General features: G+C 45.6%; 1 protein-coding gene across 1 annotated transcript; it reads right to left on the bottom strand.

Annotated features, from left to right (window-relative positions):
- Positions 1–89: 89 nt before the first annotated feature.
- Positions 90–14,804, bottom strand: LOC109869438 (5'-nucleotidase domain-containing protein 2). The gene is made up of 14 exons (XM_020459601.2): positions 14,251–14,804; positions 10,248–10,432; positions 10,048–10,122; positions 9,900–9,955; positions 9,730–9,823; positions 7,463–7,591; positions 6,889–6,949; positions 6,656–6,758; positions 6,099–6,200; positions 5,929–6,010; positions 5,755–5,841; positions 1,237–1,377; positions 999–1,063; positions 90–857 (listed from the first exon to the last, which is right to left on the bottom strand). Exons 1-14 carry the CDS (start codon positions 14,606–14,608, stop codon positions 596–598), a joined length of 1,800 nt encoding a protein of 599 aa, XP_020315190.1. The 5' UTR covers positions 14,609–14,804; the 3' UTR covers positions 90–595.
- Positions 14,805–25,993: the final 11,189 nt, after the last annotated feature.

Genomic DNA, 25,993 nt, shown 5'->3' with positions numbered 1-25,993 from the left:
CACGATGCATAATTCCATTTTATGGACATTCAACAATCATAGGCGACACATGCAACATCACGACAAATGAAACTACTGGCCGCCTCGTGTTAGATCAGTGACAAATGTATTTTAATTTGGTCATATACTCTATTGAATGTATACAGGCACAAAAACAGGTTTTAAAAGCAGCTACGGTATTTTCAACATACATAATGAACAACATACATTACTAGCTATGTCTTCTCCATAGAACAGACAGTGTCCATTATGGGCACATGCTTCGTCTGTCTTTGCATGCCGGTCATCAAATGCAACCAGCTGTATTGTGTGCCAGTCTCACAGAGATGGGTGTTACCCATTAGTTAATAACTAATAATGTACAATGAAGGGTGATTAAGGTTTATAAAGTGCAAACATATTCTTTCGTGTCTATGATTAGTTAACTTACATCAGGTCTGCCACAGAGTAACTCCTATATAGGCCATGATAATACTCACAGTGTTCACTTACAGTAAGAGCAATAACCTAAATGTATTTAAATCTACAGTTCCCCCTAGTGGTCTGTTTTTTTATGTCCATGTTGAGAACCCAGTTCTGAGAACCCATTGTTGGCTCAGCGAATGTGGGCCATCTCCTCTAGGAAGGGGGTCTTCATGCAGCCAGTGCAGAGCTGGTCCATCCACAGGGGCGCCTCGTGCTGCAGAGGGGTGCGTCGGGGGTAGAAGGTGTAGGAGAGGTCGTAGTTCAGCAGGCAGCTGATGGAGGCCATGTAGACGTCTGAGAAGCGACACAGGCGGCGGGAGAAGTAGGTGGGGTTGTGACAGGTGCGGAAGATGCTGCCGAACTGGGGGTTGAAGAGGTTCTTTGTTCTTAGTCTGTAATAAAAAGGGACAAGAGAGGAAGAGAATACAAATAAAAGTGGGTCATTTTCAGGCTCTGCAGATATGAAATCCTAATCACTTCAATGTCCAGAGTAAAAGGTACTCAATTAGTACCACTAAATCCATCTGACCAACCTGAGCTCCTCTCTCTCCTTCAGCCAATCCTGCAGAACCTCCCTAGACTGTGAATCCCGATGCATCTACAAAAGGACATGACAAGAGTCAGCTACTGTATGGGAAGAACTTGACAATCATCCTTATGATGTACAGATACCGCTCCTTATCAAATAATGAATTCAAAAGAGACCTTGTATGTATGTTAATATGGGGAGAAGGGAAAACATGCCGGTGTCTATTCCCCAGAGGAGTGTACCTGCATGCGTTCCAGCAGGCCTGTGAGGGCCTGAAGCCATGTGAGGCTCTGGGCATATTGTTCTGTGTTCACCACCTTGGTCTCCAGATCCAGCTCAGGCACAATGGCTCCCGTACGCCACCCATGACGCAGCATCAGATCCTTGAAGAGGGAGAATACCATGTAAAGGACAGTAAACCAGCTCCAAGGTTTAATTAGTGAGTGAAAGAATATAATACAATATAATCTTTTGTTCACCAAAGAGTGAGCTTGGGTTTCACCTCTCAGCAGGCAGCATGAACACACATTTAATAATGGTTATGATTGGGTTCATAGGAGTTCAATATGTGTGTAGTATATTGGTTCCTAGTTTATCATTATCATCATTAAAAAATATGGACTTTGAGCCGGAAGCAATACCTGCTAAAGCCCAAGGATGGCAGTCACTAGAGAACAACTTCCACAAGTAATGATTCGTCACCTCCATCAGACTCACTCTCCAAATCGTCTAGTCGATTATGAGGTAAGCTACGAGTCAAGGAAGAGAACACCATACAGACCACCCCAACGAGGGACCACGAGTAGAGGTCGCTGTGGGAGGAATTACTTTCTCTCACAACCAGACCTGCAGCAGTTTAACTCCTACAAAAGATGAGAGAAGCACCCGCTCTTCTTCCAGAACGCTCACAACGTGCCTGAAGCTAACTGAAGAGGAGAGTGACAAGTTGAGATAATGGAATTATTAGGAAGAGCTAACCTCATCCGCTTCAATGAGTATCCAGCAGTTCAATTCACCACCCAGGCTGCGTCGCAACATTGAGGATGGAGCCTCATTCTCATCGGTTGCCAACTCACCAGCACCCCACAGCAGGCACACCCCGACTCGAGGTCATCAAGATCAACGTCAGCCTGAGCTGGCATAGCTGGTGACAACCAGAGAGGACACACTGAGGTTACAAAGGAAGCGTGATAAGATCGAACAGCTCATTGAAGAACTCGGGATCAGAGAGCTCCCCGACCCAAACCAGTCATCATCAATTGTCATCATCAACTCAATCAAATCCTCACTATCGTGAGCCATCGCCTACACCTGACCGCCGCTATCGCCAGCCGACACCTGACTGTCGTCGTCAGCCTACACCTGACTGTCGTCGTCAGCCTACACCTGACTGTCGTCGTCAGCCTACACCTGACTGTCGTCGTCAGCCTACACCTGACTGTCGTCGTCAGCCTACACCTGACTGTCGTCGTCAGCCTACACCTGATCGCTGTCATCAGCCCTCACCTGATCGCCGCCACTGCGACTACTCACCTGATCGTCGTTGTCACGCACCTGTCCGCTACCGCACACCTTCTCCGCCCAGCTGGGAGCGCACCTACCGGAAACCAACTCCTAACATCCCCAACTTCGTCAAATAAGACCCACGGGAGTTAGCCCTCGAGAATGTGCTGCCCATAGATGCAACAGATTGCTTCAAGTTTCATATACTTGTTGACCACCTGAATTTGGAAGAGGTGTTGCTAAATGCAGACTCCTACAGCAACAGCACGTACCCATACAGAACCACCTTGGATTCCCTCACAGAACTGAAGTGGCCAGCCCCACCAGTTTGCCCTCCAGTGTATCACAGGATTAATGGACAGTGATGACACCAAGGTATTCCAAAGATACCCATTCCAACCCTACTTCACCTGGCAGAGTGGCTTGAGTACGAGGTGAGTGTAACGACCGTTGGTGGAAGAAGGTGAGGACCAAGATGCAGCGTGGTAAGTGTTCATCATTATTTTAATAAACTAAACACTAAATATAACAAGGAACAAAAGAAACAACCGAAACAGCTCCGTCAGGTGCAAAACACACTAAACAGAAAATAACTACCCACAAAACCCATGTGGGCAAGAGCTACCAAAGTATGGTTCTCAATCAGAGACGACAGACGGCTGTCCCTGATTGAGAACCATACCCAGCCAAAAATAAAGAAATACAAAAACATAGAAAAAATAACATAGAACGCCCACCCTAGTCACACCCTGGCCTAACCAAAAAGCCTCTCTATGGCCAGGGCGTGACAGTACCCCCCCCAAAGGTGCGGACTCCGGCCGCAAAACCTGACTCTAAAAGGGGAGGGTCCGGGTGGGCCCTCTTACGGCGGCAGTTTGGGTGCAGGACTTGGACCCTGCTCCACCTCAGTCTTGGCCCACTTAGGTGGCGCCTCTGGAGCGGGGACCCTCGCAGCGGGCCCCGGACTGAAGACCCTCGTAGAGGGCGCCACTGGACTGAGGGGCGCCTCTGAACTGAGGGACGCCTCTGAACTGAGGGGCTGCGATTCTGGCAGCGCCGGACAGGCTGGAGGCCCTGGCAGCGCCGGACAGGCGGGAGGCCCTGGCAGCACCGGACAGGCGGGAGGCCCTGGCAGCGCCGGACAGGCGGGAGGCCCTGGCAGCGCCGGACAGGCGGGAGGCCCTGGCAGCGCCGGACAGGCGGGAGGCCCTGGCAGCGCCGGACAGGCGGGAGGCCCTGGCAGCGCCTGACAGGCGGGAGGCCCTGGCAGCGCCAGACAGGCGGGAGGCCCTGGCAGCGCCAGACAGGCGGGAGGCCCTGGCAGCGCCAGACAGGCGGGAGGCCCTGGCAGCGCCAGACAGGCGGGAGGCCCTGGCAGCGCCAGACAGGCGGGAGGCCCTGGCAGCGCCAGACAGGCGGGAGGCCCTGGCAGCGCCAGACAGGCGGGAGGCCCTGGCAGCGCCAGACAGGCGGGAGACCCTGGCAGCGCCAGACAGGCGGGAGACCCTGGCAGCGCCAGACAGGCGGGAGACCCTGGCAGCGCCAGACAGGCGGGAGACCCTGGCAGCGCCAGACAGGCGGGAGACCCTGGCAGCGCCAGACAGGCGGGAGACTCTGGCAGATGCGGGGAGCTGGGATGTAGCGCCCCGGGCTAAGAACACATACTGGAGACACCGTGCGCTCCACCGCATAACACGGTGCCTGACCAGTACGATGCCCGCCATGGTAAGCACGTCTTGGAGAGCTGTAGCGCCGAGCTGGCACAGGACATGCAGGGCTAGGGAGGCGCACAGGAGGCCTGGTGCGTGGGGCTGGCACAGTCTTCACCAGACGGCTAGCACGCACCTCAGGACGAGTATGGAGAGCTGACTCAGGTGACATCAAATCCCAGACACGCTCTGTCGGGCAGATGTCGTGCCTCATGCACCAACACAGCAACTCCCTCATTCCTCTCTCCTCCAATCTCCCCATTAACTCCTTCACTGTCTCTGCTTCTCTTCCATCGCTCACCTCCAATTTCGCCCTGACCGGCTCTGGTTCCATCCTTGGCTCCTTACGATAAGCACGGGGAGTTGGCTCAGGTCTGCCACTCCACGTGTGCCCCCCCCCCCCAATACATTTTTGGGGCTGCCTCTCGGGCTTCCTTGCCCAGCTGTGCCAACTCCTCGTAGTGTTTCCTCTCAGCCTTAGCTGCCTCCAGTTCCTCCTGTGGACGGCGATACTCCCCAGCCTGTGCCCAGGGTCCCTTGCCTTCCAGCTACCAAAGTATGATTCTCAATCAGAGACAACGAACAACACCGGCCTCTGATTGAGAACCATACTAGGCCAAACACGTAGAAAATATAACATAGAAAAAGGAACATAGACAACCCACCCCAACTCACGCACTGACCAACACAAAGATATAAAAAATAAACTAAGGTCAGAATGTGACACTGTCGCTCGGCTTATTCAGCTGTCCACCTCAAGAAGCTACTGACCCTTAGCTGGCTTTTTTAGTTGAAGCAAATTCTTCAACACATTTGGGGGCGGCTGAAAAAACAGCCAGCTTTGTAGCACTCCCTTCTGGTTAGTTTAGTCAGGCAGTTTTCAGACCCTAACCACCTTTAGTTTTCTTTTTGACCAAGGTCACCCCAGTCATTCTTATATTAACCAATCAGCAGCCTCTATTGCCAAGACTTCAGGTTAATTCATTTAGGACCCCTAGCATGGCAGGGCATAAGCCAGATAACATGGCTTTCCATCCTGACAAGCACCAGCTTTTTCACTCAGCTACCTTTTTCCTCTTGTGGACAATGTCCTTGCTATCTAACATTTTATTATGCATGCATCTAAAATGTAAACGCCTAAAGATCTTTATGTCCGTTGGTTTTGGAGCTAAGTATTTCCTGTTGTTGTATTTTGACATTTATGTTGAGTTTGTTAGCTAGCTTGCGCTCCCGCTAGCATTAGTGCTAGCTTTAGCATTTACATTGAGAATGCATTAGTATGCCTAGTAGCATTAGCTATTTGTTAGTGTTTTCCATTTGTGGTGTGTGTGTGTGTGTGTGTGTGTGTGTGTGTGTGTGTGTGTGTGTGTGTGTGTGTTTGTTTGTTTGTTTGCTGTCCATTAAAAACCCTCTAAACTGGAAATACTGTCTCCTCATTGTTTTGGACGGACATTGCTGTAGTGGTTACTACCAACCTGGAAACGGAGTGTTTTTTATGATTTTGTAACCAAACCATATTTTCAATCATATCATAAAATAGTCACTCACAGCCAAGTCACTGTAGAGATGATCTCCAAAGTATAGCACACTGGACCCTCTCCAGCCTGTCAGCCTCAGGAAGTCGTACAGGTTTCCCTGAAACACAAACTAAATGCCTCAGTATTCTGTTAAGGGGGAGATGAGGTCATGAGCATTGTAGTTTAATATTGAAGGTGTACACACTTGTTTGTAGATCTGTCCTTTGTCCAGACTGTTTATTTTGTCCCACTGGAGGTCACCATTTCCATCCAGGCGTCTAAATGGTCTGTAAAAGGGGCAACATTGGCGAGCAAATTGAATAAGGTCCCAATAAACACATGACAACCTGGTCAACAAGAACACTCCATACTCACTTGACACAGTCATTGAAGAAGTGTGGTTTGTCTGCCTGAACAATGACCACATCAAAGAAGTCCCTCCAGTCCTTCCCAACCATGTACCTCATGCCTTTATCCCTACAATCAGAGATATCAGAGTGACTGGACCACAGGAGGCTGCTGAGGGGAGGGCGGCTCATAATAATGGTTGGAACGGAGCAAATGGAATGGCATTAAACACGTGGGAACTATGTGCTTGATATATTTGATCATTCCACTTCAGCCATTACCAATCTTACAGAGAAAGCAACAGAGGTGTGGCTCATTCCATTCACCAAAATATACTGTGCAGACTGACTGAGTGCTTCTGCCCACTCTTCCCATTCGTCAATAGTGTTCTGACTGAATGATATGTCAGTGTTTGTGCTTCCTCTGACAATCATGTTGGGTAACCATGAAAACAAGTAATTGACATTAGGAGAATGACTCCTCCTCTTCCACGATCCATCGTAACTGTGGTCGATTTACCAACCAATCAATAAGTCATTCAAACCAACATGACCCTGAGTCTTCATCCTCAGATGGACACTCACACAAAGCTGAAGGGGCTGTTGGTGATGAGGAACAGTTTCTTCCCGTGGCTGACCAGGCGATGCAGAACAGCATAAGTCTCATCCCTTCCCAGAATGTACTTCTCTATGGGTGGGAAATGAGGGGAAAAATAACAACATTAACAAAAACAACAACATGTCAAACTTTAACATTCCGCAGGCTTCTGAAAATGAGGTATTTGACTGGACCACAAACAGAATCAAACATCGCTCACCCAGATCTTGCATGATCCATTTGTACATGTAGCCTTTGATGTGAACCATTCCAATGGCTTCCTGAGGATAAAAATAACATGCATTATGCATTATGCAAATAACAAGTGCCAATGAATCTACTTAAATTCAGTTACAACATGTACCTACAGATAAGGATAAATTCAACATGCTCATAGTGCATATAGTCAGGTTCTGAATATCACACTCTCTACTCCAACCCAGTCTAACAGGCAGAAGAGCTTGGTTACGAAAAGGACGAGGGAGGATAAAGTCAAAGCTAGATCACGTCTGTTTCTTCTGGCAGACAAAGTGAATCTGAAAAGGACAAACTGTAAGCTAAACCCTTTGACCCCAGTGTGGAATGAGAACAGCTATTGTTCATTAGGCCACATGTCTGAATCCCTGGCAACCTCTCTCTAGGAGGAGGACAGAGATCTGAACCTGGTGCTGAAAACCCCCACTGTGTCCAAACGGTTAAATTAACCTGGCAGAGGGTTTGGAAAACCAGCAAGAGGGAGGGAAAGAACATTACACAAGGTGATAAATGGCATGAGAGTGTGCTGAGACACTCACTGAAACGTCTTTGTAGAGGTGCTCGGGATCGTACTCGATGTCGTTGGAGATGAAGAAATCATTGGCCACAGCCAGGAGGGTCATCTCTGGGATGGAGAAGATGTCCATGAACTGCTTAACCTTGGGTCCCTGTGGATGATAAATCAGCTGCTTATTGTATTCTTATAAAAAGATATACAGTATTACCATGACTCTAAATTGGGTGTGATTAGAGAAATGCGGTTTCAAAATGTACATGAAATACTTATTTATAAACATTATATTACCACCTAATGCTTCTAGCTCAAATGAGGAACCGTGTTTAGAACCAGTTACTTTCCATGGAGGAAAAAATGAAACCAGTGTCCACAGGGAGCAAGGCCTGTACACAGAGCTAATCCCTAATTTATAAAGACAGGGATCCCAGTGCCAGACCCAGAGGATTGTGGGTAGTGGGCGTATGTTTGTGATGGAAGATTAGAAGGCAGGGGAGGCATGGTGTGCTCACTCCACAGTGCTGCATTCAATGTAGAAGAATGTAAAGAATGTGAACCTGTGTGAAAACATCAAAGCCCCTGGCCCTACAGACTGAACCTGATGAACAAACACTATGCCACAGTCAGACTGTCAGACCACATCTAGAGATGTATTAAGATTTGTGCAATAATAACCAGTAATTATTTTTTAAACTACAAAAAGGCTTTAACGTTAACATCCTGTAGCAGATGAGCTCTTTTAGATGATTAGTGAAATGTTGCTTGTCAGTTGCTAAAAGAGTAATGACAAAAGTCGAGCTTACAAAATACAATGCTTATATCAAATCAAATTGTATTAGTCACATACGCCGAATACAACAGGTTACAGTAAATGCTTACTTATAAGCCGTTAACCAACAATGCAGTTAAGAAAATACAACAACAACAAAAAAAGTAAGAGATAAGAATAACAAATCATTCAAGAGCAGCAGTAAATGCTCGGTCTTCCTTTTCATGTAGTCCACAATCATCTCCTTTGTCTTGATCACGTTGAGGGAGAGGTTGCTGTCCTTGCACCACACAGCCAGGTCTCTGACCTCCTCCCTATAGGTTGTCTCATCAATGTCGGTGATCAGGTCTACCACTGTTGTGTCATCAGCAAACTTAATGAGGGTGTTGGAGTCGTGTCTGGCCGTGCAGTCATGAGTGAACAGGGAGGACAGGAGGGTACTGAGCACACACCCCTGAGGGGCCCCCGTGTTGAGGATTAGCGTGGCGGATATGTTGTTACCTACCCTTACCACCTGGGGGCGGCCCGTCAGGAAGTCAAGGATCCAGTTGCAGAGGGAGGTGTTTAGTCCCAGGGTCCTTAGCTTAGTGATGAGCTTTGAGGGCACTACGGTGTTGAACGCTGAGCTGTAGTCAATGAATAGCATTCTCACATAGGTGTTCCTTTTGTCCAGGTGGGAAAGGGCAGTGTGGAGCACAATAGAGATTGCATCATCTGTGGATCTGTTGGTGTGGTATGCAAATTGGAGTGGGTCTAGGGTTTCTGGGATAATGGTGTTGATGTGATACATGACCAGCCTTTCAAAGCATTTCATGGCTACAGATGTGAGTGCTCCTGGTCAGTAGTCATTTAGGCAGGGACCACGGTGGTCTGCTTGAAACATGTTGATATTACTGGCAAATGTCAGTGAAGACACTTGCCAGTTGGTCAGCGCATGCTCGGAGTACATGTCCTGGTAATCCGTCTGGCCCAGTTCCATTGTGAATGTTGACCTGTTTAAAAGTCTTACTCACATCGGCTGCGGAGAGTGTGATCACAGTCGGCCGGAACAGCTGATGTCTCATGCATGTTTCAGTGTTACTTGCCTCGAAGCGAGCATATAAGTTACTTAGCTCATCTGGTAGGCTCGTGTCACTGGGCAGCTCTCGGCTGTGCTTCCCTTTGTAATCTGTATTAGTTTGCAAGCCCTTCCACATCCGACGAGCGTCGGAGTCGGTGTAGTATGATTCGATCTTAGTCCTTTATTGACGCTTTGCCTGTTTGATGGTTCGTCGGAGTGCAAAGCGGGATTTCATATAAGCTTCCCGGAAATCAGGAGGATAGAGTTATGGTCAGATTTGCCAAATGGAGGGCGAGGGAGAGCTTTGTATGCGTCTAAAGGTAATGTCATTTTAAGGACCTGTCCTCATAACTGTTGGCGGCAGATTAAAACAAAATACCTTGATCCTGTCAATGGACTCAGAGTGAATATTTTAACAGGCAACTCCAGAGGTAATATATTCTTCAAGGACACAGTGACTGACCTTTCCATAGAAGCCGCTGACCTGTTGCAAGGGGACATGGTGCGTACCCCCATAGAGCCTCAGGACCTCCTCATCTGGAACTGGGTTCAGTCCCCTATAGGGTCAACACAGTTTTAGTACACTGACTGATATTGCAGAGTGTTATTCACCAACCCATAAACAAAACTCACCGATACACAGTCCCCAGCTGAATGTAATGGAAAGCATCTATCTTCATCAGGAGGCCCTGTGGGAAGACAAAACATATAGTACTGTAAACGCACTGCACCTTGAGATTGGATGTTTAAAAGAGGGGCAGAACTGCTTCATGGGGTTTACCTTTTGAATATCATAGTGAAGACCCCGTGCAGCAAAGTTGGGGATATAGTCATATTTGCGGATACCTTCAGGGTACTGTCAAACAACAGCAGAAGATGCTCAGATTAGGGCCCACAACTGTACTCATACATGGAATTATCAGGAGAACTGAATATACAATATGTGCTAGTCTATTGGCGGGTTAGTTAGAGAACACACACCTTGAAGTGCTCGATGAGGAAGTCTCGGGCAGTGTTGTAGATCATAGTGTTGAGGGCATCGGAGTAGAGGGCCAGGGTGTAGTCATAGTCAAACCCATAGATGTCCACCTCCGCTAGGCTGACCTCGTTGTTGGCGTAGATAGTGGAGGAGTTGAGCAGGTTACACACACTTGGTGGGATCAGGTCTGGAAAGAGACAGCACAGAGACATACATTGTAATAGAGAGACAACATAATAGACTGATACTATGTTTATAACTACAGCTTTACACCATTTGGGACTTCAATGTTAAGTACTAATGCTTTTTTAGATGATGCCAATTGCACAGCAGTGCACTGTACCTGAAGCAAAGTACTGAGCCTAGTGAGGCAAGCAACAACAGGATTACAGGGAATTCATAGGGGGTAAAAAATGTGAAACACTGAACAGGATTTAGAGGCAAATTAACTTTTGCACACACACACACACACACACACACACACACACACACACACACAAACAGCCAAATGTGTTTATAATCTAAATCACTGGACATAAAGATTTAGCAAAATCCCTGATTTTCATGTGAATATTCTAAAATCAGCATAAAAACAATATGCCTATTTCCATCCAAATGACAAATAAAAGGCTGTGTGTGATGACCTAGGCCTAGCGCACATGCAAATACCTTTTGAGGGAAAATTCCCATGGAACGAATAAAGAAATACAAGTTAAATGGGTTTCCATAGAATTTTCAACTCTACGGATAGTTTTCTCACAATGTTTTATAGCGAATGTGCCCAGTCTGGTATTGGCACGTGCGCTCTAACCAACAGCGCTATCTGCGCTTTGTTGGCTACAGTGCACAGATAGCCTACATGATGAGATTATTATTATGGACAAATGAGCGAGATTATTTTTATTTGTCAAACTGCTGCCAAACATCGATTATCATGTCACCAGAATAAGACCCTCGATATTTATTGGAAAGGAGCGTCAAGCTCATCACCGTGCACTTTCACCACCCTGTGAAGTTTATCATAATTGATTTAATCTCTAGCCCTCTCGCAAAAAAATATTTTATGGAAACATGGTCAGTGTCTATTTGTGATTGCTCTGCGTGTTTACAACCCGGTTCTTCCAGAACAATCGTAACAGCCACACAGCAAACACACAGACTCAGATTAAAAAGAGGATCACCAACGGTTTCCCAATCTATCACTAAATCCCTGGAATATGACGACGCTACCGTGTTTCATTTTTAGCTGACAGATAAGTGGGCCAAGGTCTTTTGGATGAGACAAGTGACGGCAGCTGGCCGTCAACGTGATAGATTGACCATATCTAGCTTGTAACCTCATTCTCAAGAGTTGTTTCTCTCCTCTAACTCTGCCTCTACCTTCATTACCAAGTACGATCCTTCTTATGCCTTTATAGTGGAGGTTATGGCCATGTGTTTGTGTGCTGACATAATGATGACAATCTAAAGAAGGAGTAGATAATGAATCAGAATATGCAATCGTGTGGCTAGTGGGTAAATGAGAAAGAGTGTGTCAGAGACCATGGCCTGTCCTGTAGGGGTTTGGGATTTGTTCTGAGATCTTTTTTTGAATATAGCCTGTAGAATTATAGAGTATGTTGGCTACAACAATTTGTCTCACTTTCATTTTTTCAAAACAAGACCAATGACAGGATTGCCATCCAGCTGTCATGCTTGACCCACTTTCAAACCTAGTGAAGGGATGAACTGTTACAGCACTGGTCTAGAAGAGGATGAACTCATATAATCCCTGTGCATACGGTAATGTCTTCAACCAGGACATGACCATCAGTAGCAGATGGGGAGTAGTACTGAATCACTCCCCATCAGCACCCATCACTATAAGTGTACACACATCACAAATTATGGGAATCCTTTGAAGTGTACCGTGCCGACATTGAGCGTATTTGTATGTTGTATTTATTAAGGATCCCCATTGGCTCCTGCCAAGGCAGCAGATACTCTTCCTGTGGTCCAGCAACATTAAGGCAGTTATATACAATTTAAAATATTACATTTCCTAACCCTTTTCACAACACATTAAGTGTGTTCCCTCAGGCCACTACTCTACTACCACATATCTACAATACAACATCCATGTGTACGTGTTTGTAGAGTGCGTGTCTTATCATGTGGATTTGTGCCTGAGTGTCTCTCATGTTTTTTTTATATCTGATTCTACTGCTCGCATCAGTTATGCTGATGTGGAATAGAGTTCTATGTAGTCATGGCTCTATGTAGTACTGTGTGCCTCCCATAATCTGTTCTGGACTTGTGGATTGTGAAGAGACCTCTGGTGGCATGTCTTGTGGGGTATGCAGGGTGTTCGAACTGTGTGCTGGTAGTTTAAACAAACAGCTTGGTGCATTCAGCATGTCAACACTTCTTACAAAAACAAGTAGTGACGAAGTCGATCTCTCCTCCACTTTGAGCCATGAGAAATATACATGCATATTATTAATGTTAGCTCTCTGTGTACATTTAAGGGCCAGCCGTGCTGCCCTGTTCTGAGCCAACTGTAATTTTCAGAGGTCTCTCTTTGTGGCAACTGACCACACAACTGAAGAGTAGTCCAGGTGTGACAAAACTAGGGCCTGTAGGACCTGCCTTGTTGATAGTGTTGTTAAAAAGGCAGACCATCGCTTTATTATGGACCGACTTCTCTCCATCTTAGCTACTGTTGTATCAACATGTTTTGACCATGACAGTTTACAATCCAGGGTTACTCCATGCAGTTTAGTCACCTCAGCTTTCTCAATTTCAACATGATTTAGTTGAGGTTTATGGTTTAGTGAATGATTTGTCCCAAATACAATGCTTATATATATTTTTTTATATTTAGGACTAACTCATTCCTTGCCACCCATTCTGAAACTAACTGCAGCTCTTTGTTAAGTGTTGCAGTGATTTCACTCGCTGTAGTAGCTGACGTGTATAGTGTTGAGTCACCCGCATACATGGACACACTGGCATGTCATTAGTAAAGATTGAGAAAAGTAAGGGGCCTAGAAAGATGCCCTGGGTAATTCCTGATTTAACCTGGATTGTGTTGGAGAGGCCTCCATTAAAGAACACCCTCTGTGTTCTGTTAGACAGGTAACTCTTTATCCACAATATAGCAGGGGTTGTAAAGCCATAACACAAATGTTTTTTTCCATCAGCCGACTATGATCGGTAATGTATGTCAAAAGCCGCACTGAGGTCTAACAAAACAGCTCCCACAATCTTGTTATCATCAATTTCTCTCAGCCAATCATCAGTCATTTGTGTAAGCACTGTGCTTGTTGAATGTCCTTCCCAAAAGCAATGCTGATAGTTTGTTGTCAATTTGTTTACAGTAAAATAGCATTTTAAGAAAAAACTTTACTAAGGGTTGATTGGTCAACTATTTGAGCCAGTAAAGGGGGCTTTATTCTTGGGTAGCAGAATTACTTTTGCTTCCCTCCAGGCCAGAGGGCACACACTTTCTTGTAGGCTTAAATTGAAGATATGACAAACAGGAGTGGCAATATCGTCCGTTATCATCAGTAATTTTCCATCCAAGTTGTCAGACCCCGGTGGCTTGTCATTGTTGATAGACATTTTTTTCACCTCCTCCACACTCACTTTACAGAATTCAAAATTACAATGCTTCTCTTTCATAATTTCATCAGTTATACTTGGATGTGTAGTGTCAGCGTTTGTTGCTGGCATGTCATGCATACTTTTGCTATACCTCTATATTAAAGTAATTGGCAACATAAGTGGGTTTCGTAATGAATGAGCCATCTGATTAAATGAATGATGGAGCTGAGTTGGAGTTTTTGCCCAAAATTTCATTTAAGGTGCTCCAAAGCTTTTAGCTATCATTCTTTATATAATGTATTTGTTTCATAGTATACTTTCTTATTGTTATTCAGTTTAGTCACATGATTTCTCAATTTGCAGTAGGTTTGGGGGAGGAAATATGACAAAGGACGACTGTGAGGTCAGTCTACTACTTACCGTGCACAAGCCGTTTCATCTCATTATAACGTGCCCATAAGTACGTCCTATGATCTGCTTTTGGGGCAGTGGAGGAGTACGATCGTCCAGACACTGTCAACGGCTCCTCGGGACCCTTCTTGCCCCCAACCTGATGTCTTTGAGCGGCAGGTGTAGAGGAGCAAGCGGCAGGTAAAGGCATCGCCGCCGACCTGCAATTGGATTCACAGCTTTGATCTTTACATTTCTTCTCTCCACTTTTCAATTCCCTGCTTGTTGAAAAGTTTATAATTTTCGAAGATCTTGAAAGGGGTGGTGTCCTGTTACCGTTTTGCCACAATGCACGGCCCAGTGTAGTACCCACTTTTTTGCAGGCCATTCTAAGAAAAATCTGCGAAACCAATGCGTAAAAATATACCCGTAGAGTTTACAATTGCTTTAACGGAACTTGTGAACGGAACGAATGAACTTGGTACCTGCTTACATAAAATAAATAACATGCAGAGATGAAAGGCCTGACTTCTCACTCTCCAAGTACCCCTGACTACAGTGTGCAGTTTGGGCAGGGCTCAATGTGGGCGGAGTCAAACGTTTGACCCCGCCTACCTTTTTTTTGTCCATCTGAGGTTTGACAGTCATACACTGAATAGGAACACACACCTTCGTGCAGGACACACGTTGAATACAAACGTGTTTCATTTTTGAAGATCGTAAGAAATATTATATAAAGTGGTACCAGCACATGTGTTGTAACACTTTTTGCTTAATGCTATATTTGAGACAAGCTACTGATATTGTTGCAGTGAACAACATACTTGTTATGTATGTCATGTACTGTTAAAATTGTGTTGATAAATGTTAGAACTTTGTCATTATAGTATTCCATTGAGTGTATATACACAGTTACTACCTATCCTGATTTATAATGCTATTTACTTTCCTTATGAGAATGGAGACAGACTATACCATATAGACATACTGACAAACTGAATGTGTTTTGTACATTAAGTTATACCAGCTCCAGTACAGAGATCAGAGACTCAGGTGACTTTACATCATCTTTACTAAACAACACAATTAACAATTGAAACAATTAACACAGCAGACAAAAACAAGGTTTGACCACTCCTCAAAAATAGCTTCACTCCTGCTCCTCTAAAGAGGCAAAAACAGTCATTCTGCCTCCACATAGAACATCTCATAATCTCTCTCTAAGTGGAACGAGAACATGAATGGTTCCTTGAGGATAATATTTTCCTCTTCATCCAGGCCATCATACAACCGTAGTTCTTTAAGGGTTGTAATGCGGTATTACCCATCCATCCCAACACACTAGGGAGGGAAATAGTGCCTTTAAATGTTTGGAGATCACACCACCTTGCTGCCTCTAGGGTGACCCTTAGAAGAACATCTGCTTCCTTGAAGAAAAAGGAAGAATAAATATTAAGACTAGTGCCTCATTGGGTGATCAAGAGAAATTACACCCCACTTTCACAATACCACCATGCAAACAAAAGCCACTATTACTGAAGGGTTTTTCAGTGATATCTATAACTACTCAACAAGTCATCACAACTGTTATATCTTGCCATGCATCAATCCTTCAGCATTACACACAGTAGACGACATACCCAGTCAACAGCTCCCAGTTCGCCGTGCATTTTGTTTTCAGTATCGTCTAGAAAGGACACAGATTGTGGTCATTAAGTAATGTAAGAGAACCTCTAGGGATGTGTGTACCTGAATGCACTTTGCTTTAGCTAATAGCCTATACAGTACCTGATCCTGCAGAGCTGATCAATGATGTCGCTCTTGCTGCTGGTGAGTCTCTGATCAATCACTACGCAGACGACACCATTCTGTATACTTCTTGCCATTCTTTGGACACTGTGTTAACAACCCTCCAGACGAGCTTCAATGCAATACAACTCTCCTTCCGTGGCCTCCAATTGCTCTTAAATACAAGTAAAACTAAATGCATGCTCTTCAACCGATCGCTGCCTGCACCTGCTCGCCTGTCCAACATAACTACTCTGGACGACTCTGACTTAGAATATGTGGACAACTACAAATACTTAGGTGTCTGGTTAGACTGTAAACTCTCCTTCCAGACTCACATCAAACATCTCCAATCCAAAGTTAAATCTAGAATTGGCTTCCTATTTCGCAACAAGCATCCTTCACACATGCTGCCAAATATACCCTTGTAAAACTGACCATCCTACCGATCCTCGACTTCGGCGATGTAATTTACAAAATAGCCTCCAATACCCTACTCAATACATTGGATGCAGTCTATCACAGTGCCATCTGTTTTGTCACCAAAGCGCCCCATATACTACCCACCACTGCGACCTGTACGCTCTCATTGGCTGGCCCTCGCTTCATACTCGTCGCCAAACCCACTGGCTCCAGGTCATCTATAAGACCCTGTTAGGTAGAGTCCCCCCTTATCTCAGCTCGCTGGTCACCATAGCAGCACCCACCTGTAGCATGCGCTCCAGCAGGTATATCTCTCTGGTCACCCCCAAAACCAATTCTTCCTTTGGCCGCCTCTCCTGCCAATGACTGGAACGAACTACAAAAATCTCTGAAACTGGAAACACTTATCTCCCTCACTAGCTTTAAGCACCAGCTGTCAGAGCAGCTCACAGATTACTGCACCTGTAATAGCCCATCTATAATTTAGCCCAAACAACATCTCTTCCCCTACTGTATTTATTAATTTATTTAGCTCCTTTGCACCCCATTACTTCTATCTCTACTTTGCACATTCTTCCACTGCAAATCTACCATTCCAGTGTTTTACTTGCTATATTGTATTTACTTCGCCACCATGGCCTTTTTTTGCCTCCCTTATCTCACCTCATTTGCTCACATTGTATATAGATGTATTTTCCTACTGTATTATTGACTGTATGTTTGTTTTACTCCATGTGTAACTCTGTGTTGTTGCACGTGTCGAACTGCTTTTGTTTATCTTGGCCAGGTCGCAATTGTAAATGAGAACCTGTACTCAACTTGCCTACCTGGTTAAATAAAGGTGAAATAAAAAATAAATAAATAAAGCGATTAAGATTCGCTTTCGTTGACACCTTAGATGTGAACCTCAACTTGGGTGACCTTGAAAGAGACTAGTGATGGGTTCTAAGAGCCGGCTCTTGTAGGTGAACGTTGGGAGCCGGCTCGCATATCAGAGCCGAATCTAGAGTTGAAGTCGGAAGTTTACATACACCTTAGCCAACTACATTTAAACTCAGTTTTTCACAATTCCTGACATTTAATCCTAGTAAAAATTCTCTGTCTTTGGTCAGTTAGGATCACCACTTCATTTTAGAATGTGAAATGTCAGAATAATAGTAGAGATAATTATTTATTTCAGCTTTTATTTCTTTCATCACATTCCCAGTGGGTCAGAAGTTTACATACACTCAATTAGTATTTGGTAGCATTGCCTTTAAATTGTTTAACTTGGGTCAAACTTTTCGGGTAGCCTTCCATAAGCTTCCCACAATAAGTTGGGTGAATTTTGGCCCATTCCTCCTGACAGAGCTGGTATAACTGAGTCAGATTTTTAGGCCTCCTTGCTCGCACACGCTTTTTCAGTTCTGCCCACACATTGTGTATAGGATTGAGGTCAGGGTTTTGAGATACCTTGACTTTGCTGTCCTTAAGCTATTTTGCCACAACTTTGGAAGTATGCTTGGGGTCATTGTCCATTTGGGAGACCATTTGTGACCAAGCTTTAACTTCCTGACTGATGTCTTGAGATGTTGCTTTAATATATCCACATACTTTTCCATTCTCATGATGCCATCTATTTTGTGAAATGCACCAGTCCCTCCTGCAGCAAAGCACCCCCACAACATGATGCTGTCACCCCGTGATTCACGGTTGTGATGGTGTTCTTCGGCTTGCAAGCCTCCCCCTTTTCCCTCAAAATGTAACGATGGTCATTATGGCCAAACAGTTCTATTTTGTTTCATCAGACCAGAGGACATTTCTCCAAAAAGTATGATCTTTGTCCCGATGTGCAGTTGCAAACCGTAGTCTGGCTTTTTTATGGCAGTTTTGGAGCAGTGGCTTCTTCCTTGCTGAGCGGCCTTCCAGTTTATGTCGACACAGGACTCGTTTTACTGTGGATATAGATACTTTTGTACCCGTTTCCTCCAGCATCTTCACAAGGTCCATTGCTGTTGTTCTGGGATTGATTTGAACTTTTCGCACCAAAGTACGTTCATCTCTAGGAGACAGAATGCATCTCCTTCCTGAGCGGTATGACGGCTGCGTGGTCCCATGGTGTTTATACTTGCATACTATTGTGTGTACAAATGAACGTGGTACCTTCAGGCATTTGGAAATTGCTCCCAAGGATGAACCAGACTTGTGGAGGTCTACCATTTTTTTCTGATGTCTTTAGATTTTCCCATAATGTCAAGCAAAGAGACACTGAGTTTGAAGGTAGGCCTTGAAATACACTGCTCAAAAAAATAAAGGGAAAACTTAAACAACACAATGTAACTCCAAGTCAATCACACTTCTGTGAAATCAAACAGTCCACTTAGGAAGCAACACTGATTGACAATACATTTCACATGCTGTTGTGCAAATGGAATAGACAACAGGTGGAAATTATAGGCAATTAGCAAGACACCTCCAATAAAGGAGTGGTTCTGCAGGTGGTGACCACAGACCACTTCTCAGTTCCTATGCTTCCTGGCTGATGTTTTGGTCACTTTTGAATGCTTGCGGTGCTTTCACTCTAGTGGTAGCATGAGACGGAGTCTACAACCCACACAAGTGGCTCAGGTAGTGCAGCTCATCCAGGATGGCACATCAATGCGAGCTGTGGCAAGAAGGTTTGCTGTCTGTCAGCGTAGTGTCCAGAGCATGGAGGCACTACCAGGAGACAGGCCAGTACATCAGGAGACGTGGAGGAGGCCGTAGGAGGGCAACAACCCAGCAGCAGGACCGCTACTTCCGCCTTTGTGCAAGGAGGAGCAGGAGGAGCACTGCCAGAGCCCTGCAAAATGACCTCCAGCAGGCCACGAATGTGCATGTGTCTGCTCAAACGGTCAGAAACAGACTCCATGAGGGTGGTATGAGGGCCCAACGTCCACAGGTGGGTTTGTGCTTTACAGCCCAACACCGTGCAGGACGTTTGGCATTTGCCAGAGAACACCAAGATTGGCAAATTCGCCACTGGTGCCCTGTGCTCTTCACAGATGAAAGCAGGTTCACATGAAAGCAGGTTCACACTGAGCACGTGACAGACATGACAGAGTCTGGAGATGCCGTGGAGAACGTTCTGCTGCCTGCAACATCCTCCAGCATGACCGGTTTGGCGGTGGGTCAGTCATGGTGTGGCATTTCTTTGGGGGGCCACACAGCCCTCCATGTGCTCGCCAGAGGTAGCCTGACTGCCATTAGGTACCGAGATGAGATCCTCAGTCCCCTTGTGAGACCATATGCTGGTGCAGTTGGCCCTGGGTTCCTCCTAATGCAAGACAATGCTAGACCTCATGTGGCTGGAGTGTGTCAGCAGTTCCTGCAAGAGGAAGGCATTGGTGCTATGGACTAGCCTGCCTGTTCCCCAGACCTGAATCCAATTGAGCACATCTGGGACATCATGTCTCGCTCCATCCACCAACGCCACGTTGCACCACAGACTGTCCAGGAGTTGGCGGATGCTTTAGTCCAGGTCTGGGAGGAGATCCCTCAGGAGACCATCCGCCACCTCATCAGGAGCATGCCCAGGGCGTTGTAGGGAGGTCATACAGGCACGTGGAGGCCACACACACTACTGAGCCTCATTTTGACTTGTTTTAAGGACATTACATCAAAGTTGGATCAGCCTGTAGTGTGGTGTTCCACTTTAATTTTGAGTGTGACTCCAAATCCAGACCTCCATGGGTTGATACATTTGATACATTCCATTGATAATTTGTGTGATTTTGTTGTCAGCACATTCAACTATGTAAAGAAAAAAGTATTTAATAAGAATAATTCATTCATTCAGATCTAGGAAGTGTTATTTTAGTGTTCCCTTTATTTTTTTGAGCAGTGTACATTCACAGGTACACCTCCAATTGACTCAAATTACGTCAATTAGCCTATCAGAAGCTTCTAAAGTCATGACATCATTTTCTGTAATTTTCCAAGCTGTTAAAGGCACAGTCAGCTTAGTGTATGTAAACTTCTGACCCAATGGAATTGTGATACAGTGTATTATAAGTGAAATAATCTGTCTGTATTTAATTGTTGGAAAAATTACTTGTGTCATGTACAAAGTAGATGTCCTAACTGACTTGCCAAAACTATAGTTTGTTAACAAGAAATTTGTGGAGTGGTTGAAAAACAAGTTAATGACACCAACCTAAGTGTATGTAAACTTCCGACTTCAACTGTGTTTATACAAATATTTAAAAAATTCAGATATGAATAATCAAAAGATTTAAATGAATAGAATTAACTAATTCAAAGAACGAAACAATTATAATATAGGCCTAAATGCTCAAGCGCGCACACATACGTTCTGACTGTCTGCTCAGACTAACAGCCTCACTTGTTGTTCCTGTCAATCAGACACGCAGTGTCAACCAATGAACCAACGATGCGTGAGGGAGGGCCGAGCCAACTCACTCACAGTCACACACTTAGCAGCCAAGGAGAGAGAGGAAGGACAGCTGCGAAAACAACAGCTGGAAAATGTGTCGGCAGCACAGTAGCATTTGGATGCATTTTAATAATGTAGACAATGTTAGAGCACAGTGTAGAATCTGCCAAAATCAAATGTCATATAAAACCAATTCTACACACAACATACACCGGCATATGGGAACTGTGAACCAAACTGTGAAGCTAGCTGTAGCAGCGCTTCGAGAAACTAGTGGGCCTGCTAGTGATAGTGGTGGAGCCAGCACCTCCACTCGTGGAGATGTATCCACTCAGTCAAGTAGGCCTACTCCGCGACCCACAACAACGCAGTCTTCTATGGACCAGTTTATGCCAAACGTCTATGTTTGTAGCAAAACAAGGCCAAATTGATATTGTATTGGCTAAAATGATTGCCACTGATTTCCAGCCATTTTCGATTGTGGAGGACAGAGCTTTTAGAAATTATAGTAATAGTCTGAATCCAATGTACACAATTCCGAGCAGGAAAACCCTTTCGAAATCCCTTATTCCTGTACGAGAGCACACAGGCTTCAGTGTGGGAAAGAGTCCAAAAAGCTACTTTGCCTTACCAGTTTGCCTTACCACTGACTGCTGGACATCAAGGGTAACCACTTCTTACATGTTGGTTACATGTCACTTCATTGAAGATTCTTCGATGTCTAGGTGTCTTCTGGACAGAGTGGCCAGAGGATGGCAAGTAGATGGAAAAGTGGTCTGTTGTGTTAGGGACAATGCAGCTAACATAACCAAAGCCACAAACATTTTAAAATGGACCCATCATCCATGTCTTGCCCACACAATCAACCTGATAGTAAGAGATGCTCTGAAGGTGAAGAAGACCACTGTGGACAAAGTGAAAGCAGCTGTGGAATACTTCCACAGGAGCACAGTAGGTGCTGAAAAACTAAAGTCTACACAACGCCAGATGGGGATGCCTGAGCTGAGGCCTAAAACAAGACTGAACTACAAGGTGGAATTCAACATTTTATATGTTGAAGTGGTTTGAGTCAAAGGATGCCATCATCTCTACCCTGGCCATTGTCAATGCACCTGTTGATGTTCTGACCCAAGAGGAATGGGAGGTGGTGGAGGAGGTGTGCAGAGTCCTGGAACCCTTTGAGCAGGTCACTGTGGAGATCAGTGGAGAGAGGTACAGTAAGCAGTTAATACTACATCATGATTTAATCCAGTGTTATATGTGTATATGAGCAGTAGATGAGAATGTAGTATCAGTAGAGAAAACATGAACCTGAACTAATAAGTTACTGTTCTCTCTTTTCAGCTATGTTACAGCCACAAAAATGATACTCCTGTGTAAGGGTCTGCAGCGAAACACAGCCAGCCATCAGAGAAGCAAATGTAACCACAGGACACGTGACAGAGTTGATGGACACCCTATGTCCATCAATGGACAGAAAGTACAACAGAATGGAATATAATCACGTGCTATCAGAAACTGTTGCACTTGACCCCCCCCAGGTTTAAGAAGTTAGCCTTCAGTGATGCCAGAGAGATTGATGAGGCTCTTCAAAGAATAACCTCAGGAGCAGGGAGGGACAGCCCCAGCAGTCAGCTGGCTCAGGCACCAGGGCAACAGGGAGACTGCATAGTGGCCACATCCGTTCCCTCTGAGAGGGTCTTCTCGAAAACGAGACAAATAATTACTGAGAAGAAACCGCATCAGCCTCTCGAAAGTGAAGCAGCTTGCATTTTCTGAATGCAAATCTCACATAAAAGCAAAATATGGTCAGCATTTCTGTGTGCTGCTGGTTATAACATGGCAACAAAGAGAGAGGAGGGACCAGTTTAATGTTTTAAGTGGGATGCGGCAGTTTTGCACATTATTTAATTTTCTTTGATATGGTGCAATATTATATTATGCTGTTCAGATTGTATTCATTTTGAATGGTCAGACTTATATGTACTGTTTATATACATTAACAGGTTTTTATATGCAAATGATTAATAGCATTCTTTTTCAAAACAAACCAATGCATTTTTAAATACATTGTGGTTAAGGTAGAGTATGATTACATTCAATTACAATTGTTTTTACACCAATCATAGCCAAACACGAACCACTGCTTTTAACCAGGGCAAGGTGACCCAAAACATGACCGCCGAATACAAACAGTGTAGCTATTCCCTCCGTAAGGCAATCAAACAAGCTAAGCGTCAGTATAGAGACACAGTAGAGTCGCAATTCAACGGCTCAGACACAAGAGGTATGTGGCAGGGTCTACAGTCAACCACGGATTACAAAAAGAAAACCAGCCCCGTCGCGGACCAGGATGCCTGTCTTGCTCCCAGACAGACTAAACAGCTTCTTTGCTCGCTTTGAGGACAATACAGTGCCACTGACACGGCCCGCTACCAAAACCTGTGGACTCTCCTTCACTGCAGCCGAAGTGAGTAAAACATTTAAACTTGTTAACTCTCGCAGGGCTGCAGGCCCAGACAGCATCCCCAGCCGCATCCTCAGAGCATGCGCAGACCAGCTGGCTGGTGTGTTTACGGACATATTCAATCAATCCTTATCCCAGTCTGCTGTTCCCACATGCTTCAAGATGGCCACCATTGTTCCTGTTCCCAAGAAAGGTAAGGTAACTGAGCTAAACGACTACCGCCCCGTAGCACTCACTTCCGTCATCATGAAGTGCTTTGAGAGACTAGTCAAGGACCATATCACCTCCACCCTACCTGACACTCTAGACCCACTCCAATTTTCTTACCGCCCCAATAGGTCCACAGACGGCACAATCGCAACCACACTGCCCTAACCCATCTGGACAAGAGGAATACCTATGTGAGAATGCTGTTTATCGACTACAGCCTAGCATTTAACACCATAGTACCCTCCAAACTCATCATCAAGAGACCCTGGGTCTCGACCCCGGCCTGTGCAACTGGGTACTGGATTTCCTGACGGGCCGCCCCCAGGTGGTGAGGGTAGGTAACAACATCTCCACCCCGCTGATCCTCAACACTGGGGCCCCACATGGGTGTGTTCTGAGCCCTCTCCTGTACTCCCTGTTCACCCACGACTGCGTGGCCATGCACGCCTCAAACTCAATCATCGAGTTTGCAGACGACACTACAGTGGTAGGCTTGATTACCAACAACAGCGAGATGGCCTACAGGGAGGAGGTGATGGCCCTCGGAGTGTGGTGTCAGGAAAATAACCTCACACTCAACGTCAACAAAACAAAGGAGATGATCGTGGACTTCAGGAAACAGCAGAGGGAGCACCCCCCTATCCACATTTACGGGACAGTAGTGGAGAGGGTAGTACGTTAAGTTCCTCGGCGTACACATCACGGACAAACTGAATTGGTCCACCCACACAGACAGCGTGGTGAAGAAGGCGCAGCAGCACTCAAACTTTTACAGATGCACAATGGAGAGCATCCTGTCGGGCTGTATCACCGCCTGGTACGGCAACTGCTCCGCCCATAACCGTAAGACTCTCCAGAGGGTAGTGAGGTCTGCACAACGCATCACCGGGGGAAAACTACCTGCCCTCCAGGACACCTACACCACCCAATGTCACAGGAAGGCCATAAAGATCATCAAGGACAACAACCACCCGAGCCACTGCCTGTTCACCCCGCTATCATCCAGAAGGCGAGGTCAGTGCCCTCTGTTCCATGCCAGCCAACCTCAGGCACATTCTCACAGGGTGTAAAACAAGCCTCACCCAAGGACGCAACACTTGGCGTCACAACCAAGTCCTTAAAAACCTTGCGTCCGCCCTGGAGGACAAGCGAGCTGCCACCAACTCCCTACCACCCACAGCAGCATCACACTCCTTACGGACAAACTTTGTCCGCGAAGGGGCTAAACCACCGAAGAGCGGCTCTACACCATTAGAGCGAGACCAGCTGCGCTTGGCCCGCGACTGGAAATGCTAGCTGACATTGGCCGGCAACTTGTGCTTCCTCCGGAGATCGCAACCACTAAGACCTGACATGGTGCTCTGGTCCCGTTAGCTCAATAAGGTCTTCATCATTGAGCTCACAGTACCCTGGGAGGACTCAGTAGATGAGGCTTATGAGCGAAAACATCTGCGCTATGCTGATCTAGCTGCGAAGCACGGCATCATGGCTGGAACACAGAAGTCCGACCAGTGGAGGTGGGCTGCAGAGGTTTTGTGGCAACATCTACAACCAGACTGCTTAGAGACCTGTGAATTAAGGGCCAGAGCCATCGTTCGGCAATCAAAGCTGTATCGGAGGCGGCAGAAGGCAGCAGTCAGTGGCTCTGGATGAAGAGGAAAGACCCCAGCTGGGCCCCCGAAGTGAGAGGGCCAGGAGGTATGCGGTCAACAATGCTTGACTCAGGGAGGAGGACGCCCCTGCCATGCATAGTCCCATGGGATGTTGGCTATCAACAACAAGGCAACTCCTATGACTAAATGGGAATGGGATGCAGGCGTAGGATTGATCACCCTGTCGCTGGTCGCCTTTCGGGAGGGTGTATAGTGTGAAAGGCCGAAACACCCTAGGAACCAAAGGTACACTACTGACGATGCGCTCCCCAAATTTCACCACGCTCACTGTTCATTAACTCTTGGAAGTGCTTGCACAAAGGATAGTAACATCTCATCCTGTGTTCTTGTAATCAGGTGCATCAAAGCAGGGACCGAGAGACTGAAAAACAGCTTCTATCTCAAGGCCATCACCACTAACATTGAGTGGCTGCTGCCAACATACTGACTCAACTCCAGCGACTTAAATAATGGAAAAATGGATGTAAAATTGTATCACTAGCCACTTTAAACAATGCCACTTAATATGTTTACATACCCTACATTACTCATCTCATATGTATATACTGTACTGTATACCATCTACTGCATCTTGCCTATGCCGTTCTGTACCATCACTCATTCATATATTTCTATGTACATATTCTTCATTCCTTTACACTTGTGTGTGTGTGTGTGTGTATAAGGTAGTTGTGAAATGTTTAGGTTAGATTACTTGTTGGTTATTACTGCATTGTCGGAACTAGAAGCACAAACATTTTGACTTGGAAATTTTTTTTTTTAAACTGTTTGACTTGAAAAAATGCTAAACATATATAT

Source organism: Oncorhynchus kisutch, linkage group LG24 (assembly GCF_002021735.2).
Source record: "Oncorhynchus kisutch isolate 150728-3 linkage group LG24, Okis_V2, whole genome shotgun sequence".
Classification (NCBI taxonomy): domain Eukaryota; kingdom Metazoa; phylum Chordata; class Actinopteri; order Salmoniformes; family Salmonidae; genus Oncorhynchus; species Oncorhynchus kisutch.
The sequence above is the reverse complement of the archived record's forward strand: the minus strand, read 5'-3'. Positions and strand labels throughout refer to the sequence as shown.